This window comes from Echinops telfairi, unplaced genomic scaffold (assembly GCF_000313985.2).
Source record: "Echinops telfairi isolate 266 unplaced genomic scaffold, ASM31398v2 ScPeMD7_31;HRSCAF=116, whole genome shotgun sequence".
In the NCBI taxonomy this organism is placed as follows: Eukaryota; Metazoa; Chordata; class Mammalia; order Afrosoricida; family Tenrecidae; genus Echinops; species Echinops telfairi.
Genome location: NW_022103928.1, coordinates 59,623,776 through 59,646,033, shown reverse-complemented (window position 1 = coordinate 59,646,033; position 22,258 = coordinate 59,623,776). Strand labels below are relative to the sequence as shown.

Below are 22,258 nucleotides of genomic sequence, written 5' to 3'. Positions count from 1 at the left end.
GTACTTGTGCGCGTCTGAATTGGAGCCTTGGTAATACTAATTTTGACACCCTTGTAGCACCTTCTTTAAGGTTTTCAATTCAGATGAGAAATATATAATTTTGTAAATTATAAGTTGTTTTTGCTACTTTACAGGATGACCTCACACCACTGTCACTTGCCATAAATGAAAACAAGGAGGAAATGGTGGCCTTTCTAATGGAGAATAAAGCCGATATACGTGCAGTGGATAAGGCAAAAAGGTTCAGTAGTTCTTTCTCCTTTAATCATAGTGTCCTAGAGGTTAACAATCATCAACTCAGAACGAGTAAATGATAAGATGATGATTAATTTGTAATTATTTATATATAGAGAAAATATCAACATAAAACACCATTCAGGTAGAAACATAATTCTGACTATACAACATGAAGTACAGAATATAGTGAGACTTGCATTTTTTTAATATTGATTCATTTTTTTGGTCCTCTGACCTTAAATAAACTAAAAGGGTTTCATATTAATTTTATTTTTTATTTTTTTTATATTAATTTTATAATGCACACTCACTTTTAGTTTATTTTATGTTATAATATTAAACTTCTAACCTTTATGTTATTTTTATATTTTGGAACTCTGCTTTGTATATTAAAATTTGTATACTGGAAATGAATAACCAGAACACAATAAAAGAAAATATAGACAATTGTAAAAAAAATAAAATGTAATTAATTTAGTATACAATTTGTGTAGAAATTGTTGTGTGACATTTTATCAAAGGCATGATAAAAATCTTACTCTGAAAGTAGTGATCAGATGAAATCTAGGAGAGGTAACTACAGAGGCAGTACCTGGTTGGTGGTTCCTTGTGCGGAGTATGGAAGGGGAGTTGGGGGAGAAAGGATGACTTATTAACAGTGAGTACAAGAATGAAGAAAACATTCTAAAATGGACGATGGTGTTGATTGTACAACTCTTCTTGCTACGATTGAACTATTGGATTGTATGATATATGAATCATGCCAATAAAATTATTGGGAAAAGAGAGAAAAGTGATTGAGTGTAAGAGCCATTTAGCTCAGTGTCATCAACTGCAGCTACTTAGACTACTAGGAGACTTGGTGGTACTATAGGCAAATATTGGGGTCGTGGCTACAAGGTTAGATGAGGCTGTCTATGTGCATAAAGATTTATAATCACAAAAACCCTAGAAAGGTATTGCTATGAGTTCGAATCAACTCAATGGTTGTGTGTTTGATTTTTTGATATAATGAGTATAATTATTGTCATTATTATTAATATTATTGTTTTATGCTTTCATTTATCTTATCTCTAGCTTACTTTGAATTACAGTATATGGATGAAATAGAACATTTTTCATTAAAATACTTTCCTACTTCAGACAAGTGACCTCAACATTCTTTCTTGTCCACCAAATGACTTTAACCTTCTGCCATGTGTATAATACACCAGGGGACAAGAGGGTTTCTTTTTGTCCCTTCTTTGTAGTCTTACAGGTAAATCACAAAGATCACCCAAGACATCCAAGATGCTTATGTTTCTTGGTACCTATAAATAATCAAGTCTACATAGACAGGCAAGATGTTAGCTTGGTAAAGTCTATCAAACAGTCGTGTTCATAACTACGGTTCTTAAGGATGAAGTTATTTGTCTGTTACTTTAGAACAGCGTTCATGCTTGCTGTAAATTATGACTTGTCAAACTTGGTAAGGCTTCTACTTCATAAAGGTGCTGATGTCTTTGTTCAAGATATGTTTGCATGCACCGTAAACAAATATGCTGCTGTTAGTGGTTTCGTATTTTTGTTTACAATATAAATAGTTATTTGTAAGTAATTAGGTATTATCAAGAACTGAGATTTACAAGTACACTGTTACTTCTTATACAAAACTGATGTAGCTTCTTAGTTTGGTCAGAGTCGTGGAATGACAATGAGTGATCCAAATTGGCAGTCAGAAACCAAGCAAAGAGGACTTCTCTGTAAGACCAGGCATTTCGGAGGATCCGTTGATGCCAGGTCCTTATGGAACAGAAGTCGTTAAGATTTCTCGGACTGTTGACTGACCTATCTTAACATTCCAAGTGTAACCCCTGTGCCTGTGATAGAATAGGGTCACTTTTAATTTTAATTTTCCTAATGAATCACTTGATTCCTAAAATGTCTGGGTTCACAGTAAATTCTAACTCATACCCTCCCCATTACAATTTTCAAGACCCCCCCAGGGGTTATCACACATCACACGGGGGTGGTGAGGGGAGGACATTTTAATCATTCTCTTGTTTCTATTCTTATTGTAGCATTGCTAATGAACCCGGCCCTGCTGTCTGGCCATGATTGGCCTTTGCTCTCAAGGATGCCCTTCCTGATCTAGGTCTCTTGTAGTATTAGATGTCAAAGTTGCCGCTCTTTATTTATTTATTCGTAGTTCACATACGTTTATCTATTCAGTCAGTATTCCCAGCGCACCAGCATCCTGGTCTGGCAATTGGCCCTGTGAGCTTTTGCCACCCCCAGGAGCCAACTCCCCTTTCCCTGTGCTCGGCACCGGATGGTGCAGAGCCCACGTCCTCGCCCAGACCTTCGTAGCAACCGACCCTGGAGGCCCGTGTTTACCTTCTTGCTAGCAGTTGTCAGTAGGAAGCATTCTAAGCTGCAAAGCGGGGCGAGCACTGTTGCAGGAGAATTTCGGAGTTTCCTTTCCTCATTGTTACCAGATCTGTAGACCAAGCCCCATTTTACCCTTTGGAGTTCCTTGTCTTGCTCCCAGATTAGGGGGCCAACTTGCCTTCAGTTTCATAATTCAGCCTGGCCCCTCAAGTGGTCTCTACCTCTAGTTTTCAGAGAAGCATAATTTAAAATTTTGACTCAGGAGGCAGGCCATTCCATCAAATTCTGTGCATCTAGTTGTCTTCGTTGGGTTTACAAGAGCTATGTTACAGTCATGATTTATTGGTGTTCAATATAAAGATAGGATTCCATCTTCCAAGTCAACCGAACATGAACTTGGCGATTAAGCATCATTTTAATTATCTGGTAGTTTAGAAGTTATTATGTGTAATGCAGAAAATAGTTGTTCACGGTAGGTCTTATCCTCTATTAATTTTCTGCCCTTGCAATAATAGTAGTGGGGAATCATATTACCTAATTACTGAGTTAATATGTTCATACACTAAATAAATTTAGTTACAAATCACATAGTTGTTGAGCTATCCTGAAATTAAAAACCAAAGAATAGAACCAATAATAACCAACATTATACTTAATAATGTTTTCTAAAAAAAAAAATACAACATTTCAAAATAGAGCCTGTGGAAAAACACACATAAACACAATGAGTTTCACTGGAACCTAAAAGATTTTCAGCACTGAAGTTCAAAAATAAATTATTCTCCGTTCACCATTTCTTTTTTTTTTAGTGGTAGACTTAGTGTTAGGGTTAGGTTTAGGGTTAGTGTTAGACTTAGGGTTAGGATATGTGTTAGAGGTAGGGTTAAGGTTACGGTTAGGGTTTATATTAGGGGTAGGGTTAGGGTTCTCTGTTCACCATTTCTATGAACATTTTTGTTTTTATCATATCTCACTGGGTCTTCCTACCAACATTATGTAAGAGGAGATAAGATCTCTGTGTCTCATAGCCTAGCATGTTGGACCTAAGAATAGTGACGTATCTAGAGCAAACAGAGAATGTATTTGTCTACTGCTGCTTGTTGCAGGACTTGCACTGCTTCTGCTCCCGGGATATTTCCCATTATGTCAGGCAAGGCCAGTTAATTCGCTGAACTGTACTGTCATCAATCCAGGGTCATATATTTTTTTGTTTTTTTTAAAGTAAAGCCTAATAAAAAGTTTATAGAGCTTACCATGTTTTTATGCAAATATTACACAGCTTTTCCAAACAACACAACCCCCTTCCGCATTAGTTCTCTGTGTGTGCTCTGCATGTTATATGTGTGCTTGTGTGGGTGCTTTATGTGAAAAATGTGGTACAACTTCGAAGTATGTGGGCTAGAGTTTTGAGTTAATGCTAAAACATTAAATACTCTAAGAATTTTTAATAGACTTGGTAAATATCTTCATATCAAAATTAAAATAGTAATACTCTCATTTTTTAATACATAGCTATCGTGAAAAAATGGATAAGTACAAAGAAGAATTGAAGCATAAATATCCTGATCAAAATGGAAAACAAGGTAAAACTTCTGAGAATGATGGTACTCTTGGTGCTTGTCATAAAAGCCTTTAAAAAATTAGTGTGGAAATTGCAGTACTCATTTTCACATTTAATAGTCTAGAATATAGGACTATTTAAAAATTCAATTGTAGGCACCTTATATTCTGAAACTGTTGTTTCAAAAGGAATATATTTATTTAATTATGACCTCTGAGACCCCATGTGATAGCTTCGTGTTCACTTCACAAATAACTATGAAGTGTATTTCAGATATTAACTATTAGCCTAATGCTGTAGAATACAAATATTAGAGTCCTGCCCTTCAGTTACTAGTTGCTATTAATGTTATTTTTATTTTTTATTCTACTTTACTCATTGCTCACCGAGAGCCAGATACCATCCAGGGGTCTATGACTATAATGATCTATGGATTATATTTAGTCTTCACTACGTGGCAGACACACATTTAGCAACAGGAACTTTTAAAAGGTGGGTAGAATTTAAGGTTAGCTAGCTGTCTGAATTCAAGTTTGTGAGATAAAGAGGCAAGAGGACAGTGCTGGCACAAAGGAACATCTATGAAGGACGCGTGTTTGGTGGAAAGGAACAAGTACAAAGGCTACGATGCATGAGTGCACTTTTCATGACATGCCTGATTCAGGTGCATGAGCACATCCCTTTAGCTAGTACAAAAAGTGATGTGGGAGTGCTTGGGAACACAGAGAATCCATAGCCAAGGCACGCCCATGGAAGACTGTTCCATCCTGTAGGCCGTTGGAAGCTTATCAGAACGCCTTGCCTACAAAGAACAGATGGCCCAACTAGCCGCGACTAAAGCCGTAGGGGAACTGGAGTTTGAGTGGCTTGGGGTTGTGATTCAGATCCAGATGTTTTCCCTCTTTGACTTGTGTTGCTGTTGTAATTTGGTTGTGCCTCCTTTTAATCAGCTCCAAGCTGCACATTCTCACATGACAGTATCCAAAGGCATGGGGGTGGGGGGGATCCATTTCTCCATCTTTCCTTTAAACAGGGAGTAAACTCAGAAACTTGCATCAGACATCCACTAACATTTTACTGATGGGGGCGCATCACATGCTCATTCCTAAACCAGTCACTGGCCAAGGAAATATACTTACTGTGATTGTCGTAGAATACCAGTTTCTCTTTTTAGAAGTAGGTAGATACTGCTTTCTTTGGGAGTGAAACATATCTAAAAAGACTTGCAGTTCTGCAGTAAGAAAGATTAAGGGATGGCCATTGGACAGGGAGCCTGCACTGTTTCCCGCAGGGATTCAGTGAAGTGTTTTGAGGTGTCAGTAACAAGATAAGATTCGAGCCCTCCGTTTGTGGGATTAAGCAGGAATCAGCAAAGTTTTCCTGTAATGGACCAGATAATAAATTTTAGAGTTTGCATGAATTTCTGGTCTCTGCCACATCTACTCAGCTCTCCAGTTGTCGTGTGAAAACATAGAAGATACATAGGCATGGTTGTGTTCAAATAAAATAAAAATTATTTATGAAACTGAAAGCAGACTGGAGTTGGTATATGGATTTTAGTTTTTTACCCCTCATGTAAAAGATAGACCGAGGGAAACCAAGTCAAGAGCCAGGAAGACGAAATATTTGCAGTTATGAAATCCATAACTCCTCCACCACCAAAAGGTGGACAATGATCAGTCCATTAGGAAGTTTTCACCCATTCATATGAAATCGGTAAAGTATTAGTCACTGCAAAATACTGTTCACTTTTTCTGCACATTTGTTTTACTTAAACAATTTGTTTACAAAACAATTTGTTTTACTTAAAGTCTGCTCATTTAGAAAATAGCAATGGTGTGTGTTTTCATCCATATTTTGACTTGGTCTGTCACCCGCTGCCTTTGATAGGTAAACCTTTGACTTTAGTTTTAGGAAAAATAAAGAAAATACTTAGAAAAGGAACTCTGTAATCAGAAGTACATTATTATATTGTACGATGAACATATCTTTCTACAATTATATGTCTTTTCAGCTACCTGATTATCACAAAACTGTTATAAAAAGGAATTAAGCTCTGTTAAGTTGGATAAAATTGTGTGATTATTTCATTTTCCTTATAAGAGCATTCATACTGTAGACTATATTCTCAATTAACAAGATTCAGTGTCTTCCATGTTAGTTAAAATAGGGTTGTTAGCCCCCAATAAAATAATTTTAAAAGGTGGGAGGGGAGATGGTGCTTATTTGCTTTGAGGAATGAATAAAGATGCGTGGAAAATTTAAAAAATAATAATTTAAAAAATCGGATTGTTGCCGATGAAACATACAACTTTCCTCTAGTTCCTAAATGCTTCCTCCCCTCTCACTATCATGATCCCAGTTCTACCTTACAAATCTGGCTAGACCAGAGGAGGTACAGTGGTACAGACAGGAACTGGAAACCCAGGGAATCCAGGGTGGATGATCCCTTCAGGACCAGTGGTATGAGTGGCGATACTGGGAGGGTGGGTTGGAAAGGGGGAACCAATGACAAGGATCTACATATAACCTCCTCCCTGGGGGATGGATAACAGAAAAGTGGGTGAAGGGAGACATCGGACAGGGCAAGATATGACAAAATAATAATTTGTAAATTATCAAGGGTTCATGAGGAAAGGGGAAGCGGGGAGGGAGGGGAAAAACGAGGAGCTAATGCCAGGGGCTTGGGTGGAGTGCGGATGTTTTGAGAATGATGAGGGCAATGAATGTACAAATGTGCTTTACACAATTGGTGCATGTATGGATTGTGATAAGAGTTGTATGAGCCCCTAATAAAACGATAAAAAAAATCAGGTTGTTGCTTGGTTTACATTATTTTTAACATTATTGTATTATTTATTCCGTAATGACTTCAGGACCAAAGCCATCCCCAAATCTATTCTTACCGAAGACACACAACACAAAAGGTACTTTTTTTTTAATTTTTATATTTAAGTCATCATTTTCTTTTTTCTTTTTTAACATTTTATTAGGGGCTCATACAACTGTTATCCCAATCCATACACACATCAATTGTGTAAAGCGCATTTGTACATCGTTTCTCAAAACATTTTCTCTCCATTTAAACCCCCGACATTAGGTCCTCATTTTTCCCCTCCCTCCCCGCTTCCCCCTCCCGCATGAGCCCTTGATAGTTTATAAATGGGTATTTTGTCATATCTTGCCCTGTCCGACATCTCCCTTCATCCACTTTTCGGTTGTCTGTCCCCCAGGGAGGAGGTCACACACAGTTGCATGTAATTTGTGATAATACATTCTGATTGTATTCACATATAACACATCAAACCAAATAATGAAAATTCCATTGAATGTAATTGTGTCAGAGGTTCTCAAATTATCCACCGGGTTCAGTGATTCACTTGTAGGACACACAGGGCACAGAATATAGTTGTGTTTGTGGATGTGATTTACCACAAGAAAAGAATACAAAGCAAAAGAAATCCAGGGAAAGGCATGTGGGTGAAGTCCAGAGGAAACCCAGGCACAAGCTCCTGAGATTCCTCTCCTCGTGGAGTTTGTTTTGCCAGCATCAAATGATGGATGAAAGCCCAGGTAAAATGTTGTCTTGTCAGTAGCAGGGTTCAGTTAGAGACTCTAGTGCCAAAGGTTTTTATTGGGGACTGGGCATGTGGACACCCTTTGGTTTGCATGCGCATTTCCAGACTCCCACAAGGAAAGCAGGTGTGCACTATAACTTGGGCACAGTGAACTGCTGTTATCATTTTGGGAATGATGGAGCCCTCTTCAACTACCAGCCAATGACCGACCTGGTGATAGGTCTTTCCAAGAATTTCAATCTCAGACCTGCTGTGCAAACTCCTTTCTGCACAGCAATTATAATTGAGACGTAAGTGTTGATTCTTAAAATTTTCACTAGCAAATTATATGATATAGCCAGACTTGTGGTCCAGCCTTATACTAAATTTATCTATATAGATAAAAATAAAGTACTCAATCATTTCTATATTTCCTAAGCACTGAATTAAAAATTTTTGCTTTATATATTTTCATATAGTTTAATTTTGGGAATAATACCCAAAATAATAGGCTGTTATTTTGCCCTTCATCGTCAGTCTTCACAATGACTAAATCTTGCTGTCTTCCATGGTAATAGAAGGCTCATCTTCCTGATAATAGGGTGCTTCGTCCTACATTGGCTCAAGAGTGGAAGAAATTGTGTTATGGCACAACAAAATAAATTTCCTCTCTTCAAACTCCTTCTTGTGGTAGAAATCCAGAAAAAACATGCTATATAAGTTTGGCGGTGACTGTTTAAGATACTGATTCTACTAATGATATTATTTTCTGTAGTCTGAAAAGTGATAAGATTAGGTTCATTAGGTTTTGCTAATTGTAAATAGCAGTGTTATAGGTTATCAAATTTTGATAAATCATATTCTCCATTTCTTATGTAGATAAAATGATAAGTGCAGAGGAGAGGGAGGTCTTAATCTATCAGTGGACTACCAATAGTATAATTACTATTTAATTCCATAAAGTATAGTCTCCAGGTGTGATCCTAGAGGAATACTGTGTAACTAAGCATCAGCGTCTTATACTTTTTCTATCCTATATTTTTCTATTACTGGTTTAAAATGTAATTTTTTTTTTTAAATGTAATTTTACCATTTTCTTTAACAGTGGAAGAGATATCTGAAGAGGAGCCTTCAACCAGGTAAGATTTTCCAGCTCTTTTAAAAGAGGGATGCAGAGAAGAGAAGCTAACATTTATTGAGTGTTTTACTCTGGGCTAGATACCATAATTCAAGGATGCTTCAGAAAGTTCATGGAAAAACTGTGAAACCTTCTAATTCCATTTTCTCTTACCTTTTTAAAGCCCTAAAATGTGCCTAACACTTGTTACATCAGACAGTAATCCCAACAGCTCTGTAAAGTAGCTGTGCTAGTGTTGTTGTTAGGTGCTCTTCAGTTGGTAGGGACCCTGTATGTAACCAAAAATACTAGCTGGTCCTGTGCCATTCTCAGCACTGCGGCTGTGTGGGAGCCCGTTGCTGCAGCCACTGTGTCAGCCCATCTCTGAAGGTCTTCCTCGTTGTCCCTGACACTCTGCTTTATCAGCACGATGTGCTTCTCTAGGAACTGTTCTCTCCTGATAACAGCCGGTGAGATGAAGGCTCCCCCTCGCCAGTCTAGGAGCTTTCTTGCTCTGCTTCTGATCCAGATCTGTATTCTTGCCTAGTTTTGTGTGACACTTAAATTTTTCCCTAGAATAGTTTTTATTCATTTATGACTGGTCTCTAATTTTTTAGATGTTCCTCTGCTTTTCTTTTATATTTTTTATTTCTGCCAGCTAAGTATTATTCCTCCTTTTCTCTAGATAAAATGATAAGGACATAGCATTTCAAGGTTTCAGGGAGTCACAGAAAGTAAGGCACCCTGCCCTGGTGATGGTGTGTGTTTATGCTTATTCATTGGGCTGCTAACCTCAAACCCACAAGCCGCTCTGCAGGAGAAGAATGAGGCTGTCTGCTCTCGTCAAATATATGGTCCTGGTTACTCTCTGTCGAGTTCCTGTGAGTCAGTGCCGTGGGTTTCTCACTGCCCCTGCGTCTGTTCTTACTCACGTGACTTACAGCATGAACAGAACTGCCCCTGTGGATTTCCACGACTGGAAAGCTTTACAGCAGGAGGCAGCCTCATCTTTCTCCTTCGGCGAGTCTGGTGGTTTTGAATTGCTCACCTTGAGGTTAGCAGCCCAACGAGAAACCCACTGTGCCACCAGGACTCTGGCAGTGGGTTTAGAGATTAATTTATCAAGACACCATCTAGTATTTCCACCTCTGTTCAGCATTTTTGCCAAGTGGCTGTTTAGGCAGAGAACCTGAAACTCAGCATAACTGTGACTTATCTGGATCATATTCAATGTCAGTGCCAGAGATGAGATTTGAATTCAGTTTACTAGATCGAATCCCAGTGCTTTTCATTCTTTATCATTCTGTAGGTGGGTGTTTTAATAACAGAATGATGGGGAAATAGGTCTAATGAACACAGTGGAAGAAGATAAGAATGGAGTTAGCAGGGGAGGGTGAGTTTGAAGAGTAACAGCACTGGCTTGGATAGGAATGAGAGTTTTAGAAATGATATCAGAATTATTGATTGGGTTTGTGACAATTTTGAGGAAAATACATTCTAAGAGTGAAGGGTAGAAGGTGTGGGAAGTTACCTAGAAAGGCATTTAAATTAGGGGATTCAAGGGAGTCCTGAGTAGGTTGCTGGATATTTTGTTTGTTTGCTTTTAATCAAAGGATCTAACAAACTCAAGATTTCTATTGAAAGATGTTAAAATAACGAGCCTCTTCGCAGCTGATAGGAATGTGATGTCTATATAGCAGACAGGTATGTGCTACTACCTACTACCACCCCAAGGCTAGAGGCTGACATGGCTGTCTAGGGTGTCACTCTAGGGTGCTGGAGCTTGCTGGATTACAGAGATCTGTGCTCCAGGGCAGGCATCCTCTTAACTTGACTTCTTTCCCCACCTGCTGCTGTCCTTCCCGTGTGTATAGAAAAGGGGTCGAGGGTAAGTTTGGCTGGGAGCTTAATCATAGAACTTCATTTCGCCCTTGGTAACATGCTAATGCTGGGGATGAGTGATTGAGACTCCATTTAGCAACTTTGTCAGTAGCAAGGAGAGCTCTTACTCTGAATCATTTGAGCCCACCTTTGTTCCTCCGTAGCCTGAACTTGCAAGGACTGCAGACTCCAGGGAAGCCTGCCGAAGAGGGATACAAGAATGGAGCCCACAGGCAGGAAGCTATCTCAACGGTGGTTAGGAAAATAGATGTTCAATGACCAGGGAACTGTTAGTTTATGTAGTCCAGAATAAGGCAAGACCTGTGCAGGAAAAGAAAATTAGATTTTATACTTTTCCAGTGAATTCGTCTTCCTGGGAACAGTATTTTGAGTAATAGCATATAGTTTGTCTTTGACTTTCATACAATTAATTTTCACCCATTTCAAATATCTTAGGGCCTTTCCTGTATTGTTTTAGGGTAAAGAGCAAAAATGGGAGCAGTGACTTGGCCTTCTTTATAAGTAGCTTCCATGCTGAAGGAGCCCTGAAGGAGTGGGTAAAGTACTAGGCTGCCAACCAAAAGGTCGATGGTTCTAACCCATCAGCAGCTCCATAGGACTGGAAAGATGTGACACTCTGCATCCATAAAGATTTCAGTCTTGGACACTCCTGAAGCCTCATGCTTTATAGCGTTGGAAACAGCTTCATAGCTGTGGGTTGGCTTTTGGTTCCATGTTGCAGAAGCAAGGTTGCCATTTTGGCCGACACACCTTTGTCTTTGAACCAAGAAAGACAATGGACGAGGGACAGTGTGTCTTTCTTTCCACCTTGTTTTCGTCCATCAGTTTTGCTCAGATTTAGAAAGGAAACATTCAGTCAGTGATTGGTTGTAATTTTTGGTTCCGTACCCAAGACTTTGGGCAAAGACAAATCATTCTCAGGCTCTGAGTGGCAATTTCTCTTTATTAAGGGGCTTAAGAGTGAGTCTGCACTGACTGTCTCCCAGGGTGGGAGAGGTGAAGACAGAAATAGATCCCACTGCCTTTTCAAAGAAAGTCTAACATTTTAGGGGAAAATGGCACTTAGTGTATACCCATATTTTTATGCACGTTCCACAAATTTTTTGTCACCTTCTTACACCCGTCCAGTATTTTCAGAAGTGTACTATGCTAAATTTTTTTACAACAGTATAATCTGTAACCTCCTATTACACCAGTATTTTTTAAAAGTTAGTATAGGGTGCTTTTGAAAATATGTGAGTGGGGAAGAGGATGGTTAGTTGGCAAAAATGTAGGATGCTCATCTTATTGGTGAAAATATGGTATATAGCCAACATTTTGCTAGTTTTTTGTTTTTGTTTTCAAAGAAATGAACTCACTTAAAAAAAAATCATTATATTGGTGGCTCATACAACTCATATCACAATCCATACATCCATCCTTTGTGTCAAGCACATTTGTACATTTGTTGACCAAGGCTTCTTTTCTTTTTTTATTTTTAATCGTTTTATTAGGGGCGCATACAACTCTTATCATAATCTATACATACATCAATTGTGTAAAGTGCATTTGTACATTCATTGCCCTCATCTTTCTCAAAACATTTCCTCTCCACTTAAGCCCCTGGCATTAGGTTCTTATTTTTGAACTCACTTATTTTTGCTGTATATTTTTCTTCCAAAGCCTTTCCAAAAATTCTGGCCCTGATGATTCTTGGCCTTCATCAGATGATGACATCTTTGGTTTGGAACCCAAGGTAAAGTGCTTTTTCATGAAATTAGTTTTGTGTAGTTTTTACTCTTAAAATTTAGTAATGGTCTACCATTTAGCGATGGTCTATTCTATATTTGTAATAAATAGCTGTTAATTTTTTTTATAAAACATGACTAACTGAACTTTATTGTGACTCTTGTAGTTTATTTCTTTATTTGCCTTTTACCTTTGTTAAAACTGAACAAAAAGATTTGCGAGCTAAAAAACCAAGGAATAAAAACCATCCAGCTGTAGACAATTGATTTTCGACAAAGGGTCAAAAAAACCTTAATTGGGAAAGAGACTTCAATCACTGGTGCTGGCAAAATTGGATCTTTATCTGCAGAAGCAGGAAAGGGGACCCATATCTCACCCTCTATAAAAATGAACTCAGGATGGAGGAAAGGCCTACATGTACATCCCAGCGCCGTGAAGGTCATCGATGAGGAAAGGGACAAACACAGGGCCCTGTCACAGGCAAAGACACACCATCAAGCCTAAGGAAGGAAACACGCATGCTAGATGACAAAAGAGTTGGCTGAGATGTGCTAAAAATAAACTGCTTCTATATGCAAAAAAGATGTTATTTAGTCTTCTCACTAATTACCTCTTTAAATAGTTAATATTTATAAAGTAGTTCTTTGTTTTTTGTTTATTGTGCTGTGTTTTTCTTTTTTTCCTGAACTTATACTAGATTTCCGGAACTTGTACTGGGCGTGTCTTTTTTTCCTCCTTACATCTTTCCTCCTTCCACCTTACAAAAAATTGTTTACCCCTAGCCTACTTCTCCTCTCGTGGAAACATTTAAGTATTTCTTCTCTCTGCCTGTCTTTTTCTAGCTTCTTTGTCAGCATATTTACACTTTCTGTTTAGTTGCTGTGTCCGTATGTACATGTCCATATGTGTGTGTGTGTTTCTGGGAGCACACATTCTCATTCATAAAAAGTTTATTCCCCTCCCCTTGTAAGGAGCTGAACCGATACAGCCACTCATCCTCAGCCTTTTGGGAAACAGAAGGAATTTACTGTGCTTCCAATTCATCTAAATAAGACGCCAGTAGGAATTAAACTCTCACATTTTCCTTCACAGGAGTTCATTTGAATGACCAGATAAAACCAGGCAAACATGAAGCTACACATGTTTTAAAATATAACATTTAAATTTTCTATTGCTGGTATTTAAAAATAATAACTAATATTTAGAAATAATACCACTCCATGGTAGATTTTTGTTGTATGTTATTCTGATTAAGAAAAGGATATAATGGATAGCATGGTGCTTATATAAGAAACTAGAAGGAAGGGGAGCGGCACTTTGGGGATGTTCTTATTAATTCACACCCCATGAGAAGATGTGGGTTCGTCAGTGGCAGAAGTCTGATTTGGGTCCATATCTAAATGACTCCAAGTCTTATGCTCTTTGTGTTCCATCAGATTTAATAGTGAATGTGATAACATTTTACCTATTGTAATACTTGTTATTAAAATCCCGCCCCCCCTTAGGTTTCCCCAAAGCCCAACTTAGTGAAGTTGCTTCAGCTGTCTCAGCGATTGAGGAACCAGAGTAAGCTATTTGAAGATTTGCCCTTTGTGCGTTAGTCTCAGATTTGAAATCGTAGTTATTTTCACATATTCTTTTCTTTTGCTTTGTAGCAGGTGGAACTACCTTTCTGAAACCATTAAGTGGGAGGAGTTGCGAGGACAATCATTCTAATAGCGACAGTGAAGGTGTATCGAAAACTCTTCCTGAGAGAAAAATTAACGTCACTGCATATGCTCCTCCAAGTACGGACAATCATTCTAATAGTGAAGGGGAAGGTGTGTCTGAAACTCCTTCTAAGGGGCCAGTGAAAGTCAAGGAGTGTTCTTGTGCTACCACAAACAATAGTGATGATAATGGAGGGGAAGGTGTGCCTAAAACGCCTCCGAAGACACCAGTGAACGTCAAGGAGAGTCCCTGGCCAGCCATTCCATCGTCTGATGTGCCTTTTAAGTTAACAACTTCAGATGTCACAAAGGTAAAATGTGGCTTGTTTTGTTTTTGCCTTTTTCCTAGACTTTTCCATGTATTGGCCCCCATGCTTTTAATTGTCCATTAGCTTAAGAACGGAAAGCACTTTAGATAAAAATGGAATTCCTGAAGATAATAATATAAAAGTAGTAGAAATACATAGGGAACATAAAGGATTGAGATTTAGAAAAGGTTGATGAGACGAGGCAATTCTTTGGTGTGCCCTTGTGGAAGGAAGCAGTCGGACAGCACCAACAGGGAACAAGTTCCTCACACAGGCCTCGAGGAGTGTAAAGAGGACAAGAAATTCCAGGGGGAAATTCATTCAAGGAGAGTAAGATGAATAAGAGAATAAGAAAAATTGAATAAGGCATTTGAATAAATTAACAGAATTGAGATGAGAGAGATCTGTATAGAAGCACAAAATAAATAGTGGGGTTTTAGGAGAACAGATCTTTCGCTGTAATTTGTTAGTTTAATTTGTAAAATGAGTGAATGATACTGTAGTAAGGGTATGCGGGAATCAAAAGTTCTACCTGGGAAGTGTACTAAATGCTGTCAAGATGGGGCTTGTCATGAAAGGTGGACAAAGTGTGTGTGAAGGACATCGTAGCCCGAGCACAGGGTGAGGCGTGAGAGAAAAGCACGGTCAAGGAAGGATAGGTACTAAAGAAAGGTGGTCAATTTGGAATACAGTTATTGAGAGTAAGCTTTCGCCTTCCCGTAAAAGGAAGTGTCACTGATAGTTTTTAAGCAGAGCAATTACTCTGCACCAAATATATTGTAGGAAAATAAGGATACTTTTCTGTATTTCCTTTTTAAAAAAAATGTATCTTTACCCCTATTTGGGAGAAAGATGGGGCTTTCTAATCCCATAAAGTTACAATCTCAAAACTCAAAGGGGCAGTCCTACCCCGCCCTGTAGGGTGACTATGACTTGGAATCGACTTGACAGTGAGTGTGGCTCTTGCCATTTCCCCCATCAAAGAGCTCTCTCCCATGGTTCAGGAGGCTAAGCATTGGGTTGCTGACCAAAAGGATAGCCCTTTAATCTCACCAGCCACTCCTCAGGAGAAAGGTGAGGCAGGCACGTCTGCTCTTAAAGGTGTACAGCGTGGAAACCCTAGAGAGCAGTTCTGTTCGTCCTGTAGGCTTCGCTATGAGTCAGAATCCACTTTAGGGAGCACCCTTACCACTAGTGTATAGGGCAAAAAAGTTTCTTATTTCTGTTGTAGTGTTTGTTGCCTTATTGGTAGATTGATTGAATGAGAGAGTGAATGAATGAATAGATTGTTTTCTAAAGTTGGCTTTCTTTTTTCTAATTGTAGGAAGAGGAAACAAAGTCAGAAACTAGACAAAAGAAAAGTAGTGTTGCTATTATTAAAGTTCCCGAACGAGAGCAAATGGATAATGGCTTCGTGACTTACATCAGTGGAGAACAAGAGGATAATTCAACCCGTAAGTTACTGACAAACTAAAAAGTTTTCTAGGCTTAAGTGCTACATGAAAGTGTGCTGATCCAAATGTATCTGTGTCATTTAAATATTTCCCTTTAGCTTGTTCCTTTCATAATTCTCTCAGCTATTACGAACAACAACTTTTTCCTAACTTGCTTCAACCTTTTACTTTATTGAAATGCCATTTATATATATATATATATACATACATACATAAATATACATATATTCACAGTATTAGATGCTCTCATTAATGTATCTATAACTACATTTTACAGGTATGATGTCAATATTAGGATTAGGAGAAGAAGAAGAAGAAACAGAGTCACCGTGGGATTCTGAGGTACTATCTTTTTAAAAATTTTTAATGTAAGCATACAGTGATGGTAAAAAATAAAAGGGGATCCATTTTAATTTTTCAGCTCCGTATATGCCCACAAGGAGCTATTTCCTAACATCATTCAACCTATAATTTATTAGGTGCATTCTAAACAATACTGCTGCACACACAATTCTACTCATTTTCTGGATTCACCTAATGAAGCCATGGTAGTACAATACCCCCAAGCCACGGCTTAGAAGCTTTAAGGTCCACTTTGCACTCTAGAGTTGACTTTATCTAAAAATTAGAGAATGATTCCAGATCAATCTATTTGTGTGATCTGATGCGTAAAAAAACTAGTGAAATCCAGAGAGAAACTGTTGGTACTATACTTTTGTGGCGTTTTTTGTTTGTTTTACGTTTAGCTACTAGGAACTTGAAAACGTAATAACTAGGACCTGGAAGTGTTAATCCAGAAGATCTGCAAGGCGCATCGTGGGACTGTCATCCATTGGACTGAGATCAGGACCATTTGCTTTAGTGGTGCTTTCATAGCTCTTTTGGATAGTTAGATAGAATGCCTTGAACCACCTCTTGCACCGTGGGTTGTAGTATGTAGGTAAAAACCAGTGATGACCTGCATTCATGCTGTCCACTGTGGAAGGTGGTAGGAAGTGCCTGCTCTTTCTTCCATTCATGCAGATGTCCCGTAGTGTTACAAGCATTTATCGAAGTCGAATCATAGTATGAGTGCCCTTGTGTTGCTACCTATTAGCTATAGACTCTTGGGGGGAAATAACATGTTCGAAAATCACTTACTGTACCTTATACATAAGTATATCACTAATAATACCTACCTCCTGAGGGTGTTATGAATAATTGTGGTAGCAAATATGGAGAGGATTTGTAAACCATCAAGGATGCCATACAAATGTGAGACACAATGATCACAGGGGACTTACCATAGTGACGGATTGATTATTGAGAACACTTAGACAAACAGACCTGGAAGATGACAACATGTCATTAGTGTCCAGAAAAGAAGTTAGGATGAGCAGTGGACTATTATTGGCTGAATTAGATAGTTAGTGATTTGGCACTTGCGAGATTTTAGATGTTTTGACTATAATTAAATATCTTTGTTAAATATCTACTACATGCCAGGCAGTTAGATCCTGAATATCAATGTCAGAGCTTATGCTGTAGTAGGAGGAACAGAGAAATCAGTAAACAACAAACAATTGTAAGTCATTATAAGTCTCATATAAAGGAAAGGAAGAATATTAGGTTACAGAGTACTAGGGGAGTCGTTAATTTGGGGTGGGTGGATGGTGGTGGGGGGGACTTTAGGTAGTTAGAGTAGATCTGAGTGAACATTTAAGCCGCCGAACGTATGAGATGGGAGGGCGGGAGTCTGGTGAGGCTTGGGAGAAGAGTTTGGACTAAGGGAACAATGGACCCTGTCTGCCTTGTTCAGTGTTTTCTTCTTGACTTTTGGGAGGACCAGGAAGTCGGAAGTAGAGTAGCCATCATCATAATCATTTTTAGTGTTTTGGGTAGAAAAGGAAAATATGTTTAAGAAGTACCTGTCATATTTTCAATGCTTAATAGTTTTCAAATTATTCTCCTTTTATGGAAACTTACTATTCTTTTTTCAAATATTCCTAAAATTAGAAAAATGATTGATACCATATTATTTAGTATGATTTAAATATAACCTACAGAATAAAAAAATTCCTCTTGGCCATCATTTTATTTTACTTTTTTTCTATCAGTAAAAATTTCATCAACATTTTTTTGTCGTGGTTTCTTAGCCCCTATTTAGTATGTAAAATAGTTAGGTTCCTACACCCCTTGTTTACCCAGGCCAAGGTATAGCTGAGATCTCCTGTTCATGTTCAGCATGACAGCGCTGTACAGTACCTTATCTTGCCAGGCATTTCACTTTTAAAAATTCTGTCATTTAGAAATACTGGAACTCTTGAATATGAGTACTGGAACTCTTGGGATATGTATTATAGCAAGTATATTTGTTAAATAATTTGCTTAGTTTTTTTAAGTGTCTCTTTTTGGTAGGAATACAAACCACTCCTTTGAAGTTAGTTCTGTTTTTGAAATAGATACATATATCAGTATTTTATAAGTAAATATGTTTTCCTTGACCTTTCAAGCTCAGCTTACAGAGTTAATGCCTAACTCAAGATAAAAGTGAGACATGATCTAGAAAGCAAAAATGAGGGGGACATTTAAATGTGTAGGTTTTCAGTACATGCTTCTCTTATTTTTTTTTTTTTTTTGCTTCTCTTAATTTTAAGTGTAACTACTTTTAAAATAGGCACTATCATAAAGTGATTAATCAATCTTTGTACAACCCATTATTGATATTAATTTTAACAGAGTATACCTGAGAGTCCTCCACAGAAGCATGTTGAAGATTTATTTGCAACTACAGATGTGAAAGTAGAACATTTATCAAAAAGTCAAGGTAAAATTCTATTTTATGCAAAGTCATTTGAGAGATGTTTGTTTAAGCATGAGTACTGATAAATTCTAGTAGCCAACAGAAAGCATCCAAAAGGGGAGAGTGGAGTCTGATGGAGATATGTTGTAGATGATTAAAGAAGGTATCAGCAACAGATTAATTTTAGAGTGTCACCAGAGAAGGAAAAGTCTTCATTTCATTTGCAAATTATAGAAAGTCAGTAATTAAAGAAGAAGAAAGGAGTAAAGAGGCGGGGACGAAGAACGAAAAAGACAGTTTGATGGGTAAATGGAGGGAAAAGAAACCAGGGGCACATAGGAGAAGGTGGTAAAATCAACAGATTCTTTAGAAGAAGGAAGAACGGCTATTAGAAAGGTAGACAGAATATAAAAGGAGATTCATTTCTAAGTTTAGAAAAGTTGAGATGTAGCTTTCCTTTTACTATCTTCTTTAGTGGGAATGCACTAAGGATTGAGGGCCTGATCATGCCAAAAAAGACTCCAAGCTCACGCCATCGAGTGGAGGCCGACTCATAGTGACTATGGGACAGGGTCCTGTAAGTCTCAGACAACATTTTTACTGGAGTAGAAAGCCCGTCTTTCTCCCTCTGGAGGGGCTGATGGATTTGAACTACCCACCTTGCAGATGGCAGTCCAACTTGTAACCACCATGCCTCCGGAGCTCCTGTACTGATCATGCAGAGCTGTTGTATCTCTGATGAACCAGTTTAAGTATGTGGTCATGCGATCTTTGTATCTCAGATGCGTGCACTTCATAGGACAGCATCTCTGTGCCCAAGGAAGAACCCTGCCAAAGAAAAGAGCAGCGTCTAGTTTGGGAGAGACAAGTCCAACGCGAAAGTCCAATGAAAGTATCGTTGATAGACTTTATGACTTTAAGACACTCTCAGTTCACCAGACAGGATCGGGAGGAAACTCAAGGTTAGATTCCAGAAGGTCAAGTTCAAGGAGAGTGGAAGCTGACACTGTACAGTCCAGACTTAGACTCTGACTCAATGAGCCTTTATTTCGAACACACTCCCAGGTGCTGCCGGTGCTGCCAGTCCTCAGACCCCACTCCAAGTAGCATGGGTGCTAGACGTCCCTAGAGCTGTCTGGAAGAAGAAGAGTCATGGAATAGTGGCTTCCATCTGCCTTATTGAGGAAAGGCGTGTTTTCTTTCTGAGCATGTTTGTGGTGGACGGAAGGGGCCAAAGAGATAATGAGATAGAAATTTAGTCTGCAAGGTACTACTCCTAATCAAAACTGAAAAAGGAAATGGAGAACAATTCATATTAAGAATGCTAAAAAAGGCGGAAGCAGCATCATAGATCTAGGGATCACTTTTGAAGGGAAGAATAGTGAACAGAAGGAAGAACAATGAAATAGTTGATGGAAATAGAACTTCAGAGAATCTGCTTTGTTCACGTTTAGGTGAGCACAGTCGTTAAGAGTTCTTCTCCGACTTCAGTATGCTGCGCTAGGAAACTGCAAGCAGGGGAGAGAGCGCTACAGTTGGATGAGACTTCAGCCACTTAGTTATACAAATGAGAATAATTGAATAGTGAACCATTTTTTTGGGTAAACCTGTGTTTTCATAAAAGTCCTTTTAGAAAGTAGGGTGAAATGACTAAAGTGATTTGAGAAAGAAAACAAATGGTTGAATTCTTTCCTTGAATACTAAAATTGTTATTGTCAGTGAAAACAGCACTGATTTTTAAATCTTAAAGGTTATTGATATCTAACATTTTTTTGATATGTGACTTTCTGTGATTAAAATTGCTCTCTTTTTGACAACCATATTTCAATATTGAAATTTTATTGTCCATTATTTCTTAGATGTGTTTTACATACCCTCTTGCATGAGTGGACCAAGGAATATTAAGATGGCTAAACTAGAGGATACGAGAAATGTAGGCATACCAGGAGCCCACGTAGGTATGGCATAACATGCGTATTTTTATGAACTATTATTCTACAAGTGAATATTCAAGCTGATCAAGTCGGAACATGTTATTACTTGAATGAGAAGTGGAACATACATTCTACTCAATTGTCCTCACAACTGTGTGCTTCCTAAATTACAGGACAATGTGAAGCACATGATAAATACTGCAGAAAAAGGATAGCACTGATTCTGTTGTATTGCATTTGAGACATGCGCTTGCATTCTACCATCAACTTTGGCATGGATGTTCTCAGGGTCATGATTCGCTCGTCTGATTGAAGATCACTTTTCTCCCCATCAATCAGCATGTCCACGTTGCTTATGGATAGCTTTTATTTTAGTCGCAATCATTGGAAACATAATCTCACTTTTGAAATCTTAATGGCATGTTTTGTTATTCCTATATTCCTATTATTTCTTCAGTGTTTTAAGATGGATGCATATTTCTTTCATGGTACTGTTGTAACAAAAACAAGCAGAAAATGCAAAACATGTGTGCTAAACCTGTCTACAGCCAAGCATAAGACTTCAGTTTGATAACTAATTCTGCATGAATATGTGTGATTGATTTTTGTTATATTTACCTGCAATTGATTATGTACCTTTTCTCATTAGATTCTCCTAAGAAAAATCTGCATTTGAAGGTAATAACTTTTATGTAAAACTTCCATAGTTTTACTTTCAGTTAGTAACTATAGATTGTATGAAATGCTCCTTATTTGTTAATCCTCGTTTCAAATCCCTTCAGACTACCAAAACTGCTTCTCCTCATGAAGTGCTGGCAAGCAAGGATTTAAAAACATCCAAATCAGGTAAACTTTACAACACCAATTTAGCTTTGTAATAAGTACATTAAGCTGTTTGACTTGTTCACAGGATTCTTCTTTCTAATTTATTTCATTGTTTTGCAAATTTAGTTGAAAGAGTTGTCAGAAGTCATTCATATGCCGTTGTTATTCATATTTGAAAAAAAATCTCTAGGTGCATAAAAGAAAGATTTTGACACAGCAAGCTTGAACTCTTACTTTTCCATTTCATGCTTTCTACCTCCTAAAAATCTTAGTTTGGCAGTCTATATTTCTTAGAAATTCACAGATGTCAATAATGGGACTCTGAAATTTTTTCCTAATACTTTAAAATGCTTATTAGAATTTTAACCTTTGCCAAAAGCAAAACCTATGATCGGAGAGTTTCAGATCATACTTTAGAATCATATTTTTTAATCTTAAAATCTGTGGGGGCACAAGTTCTGCCCACTAACTGAGATGTTGGTGGCCCACCTGCTGACCCTGAAGGTCCTGCTGACCCACATCCATAAGGGTCTAGCCATTGGGAACTCCGAAGCACAGCTGGCTCCGTCACATGTGGGATCTCCATGAGTCGAAATCAACTTGAAGGCAGTGATTCCGACATAAATCTATAACTGGCATTACTCATTTTATATTCTACGTATTTCTGAAAACCCCTTCCATTTCAGACTGCTTTTACCTTCATTTTACACTATTGCCTTCTCTACTTTTATTCTCATGCTCCTTAAATTCAGCCTTCCCACATTATTTAAAGTG

General features: G+C 38.0%; 1 protein-coding gene across 9 annotated transcripts in view; it reads left to right on the top strand.

Annotated features, from left to right (window-relative positions):
- The window catches only part of ANKRD26 (ankyrin repeat domain 26), a 94,064-nt gene that overhangs the window by 12,046 nt on the left and 59,760 nt on the right, over positions 1-22,258 (top strand). For 8 of the 9 annotated variants that reach the window (XM_045289827.1, XM_045289832.1, XM_045289828.1 and 5 more), the window contains exons 4-16: positions 135-241; positions 4,120-4,190; positions 7,045-7,095; positions 8,831-8,864; positions 12,407-12,479; positions 13,978-14,038; positions 14,128-14,492; positions 15,814-15,943; positions 16,221-16,285; positions 18,662-18,749; positions 20,585-20,683; positions 21,309-21,337; positions 21,442-21,505. In XM_045289827.1, the coding sequence (XP_045145762.1) occupies positions 135-241; positions 4,120-4,190; positions 7,045-7,095; positions 8,831-8,864; positions 12,407-12,479; positions 13,978-14,038; positions 14,128-14,492; positions 15,814-15,943; positions 16,221-16,285; positions 18,662-18,749; positions 20,585-20,683; positions 21,309-21,337; positions 21,442-21,505 (1,237 nt within the window). The remainder of the gene's footprint in view (positions 1-134; positions 242-4,119; positions 4,191-7,044; positions 7,096-8,830; positions 8,865-12,406; positions 12,480-13,977; positions 14,039-14,127; positions 14,493-15,813; positions 15,944-16,220; positions 16,286-18,661; positions 18,750-20,584; positions 20,684-21,308; positions 21,338-21,441; positions 21,506-22,258) is intronic. The other variant, XM_045289830.1, reaches the window with a different exon arrangement.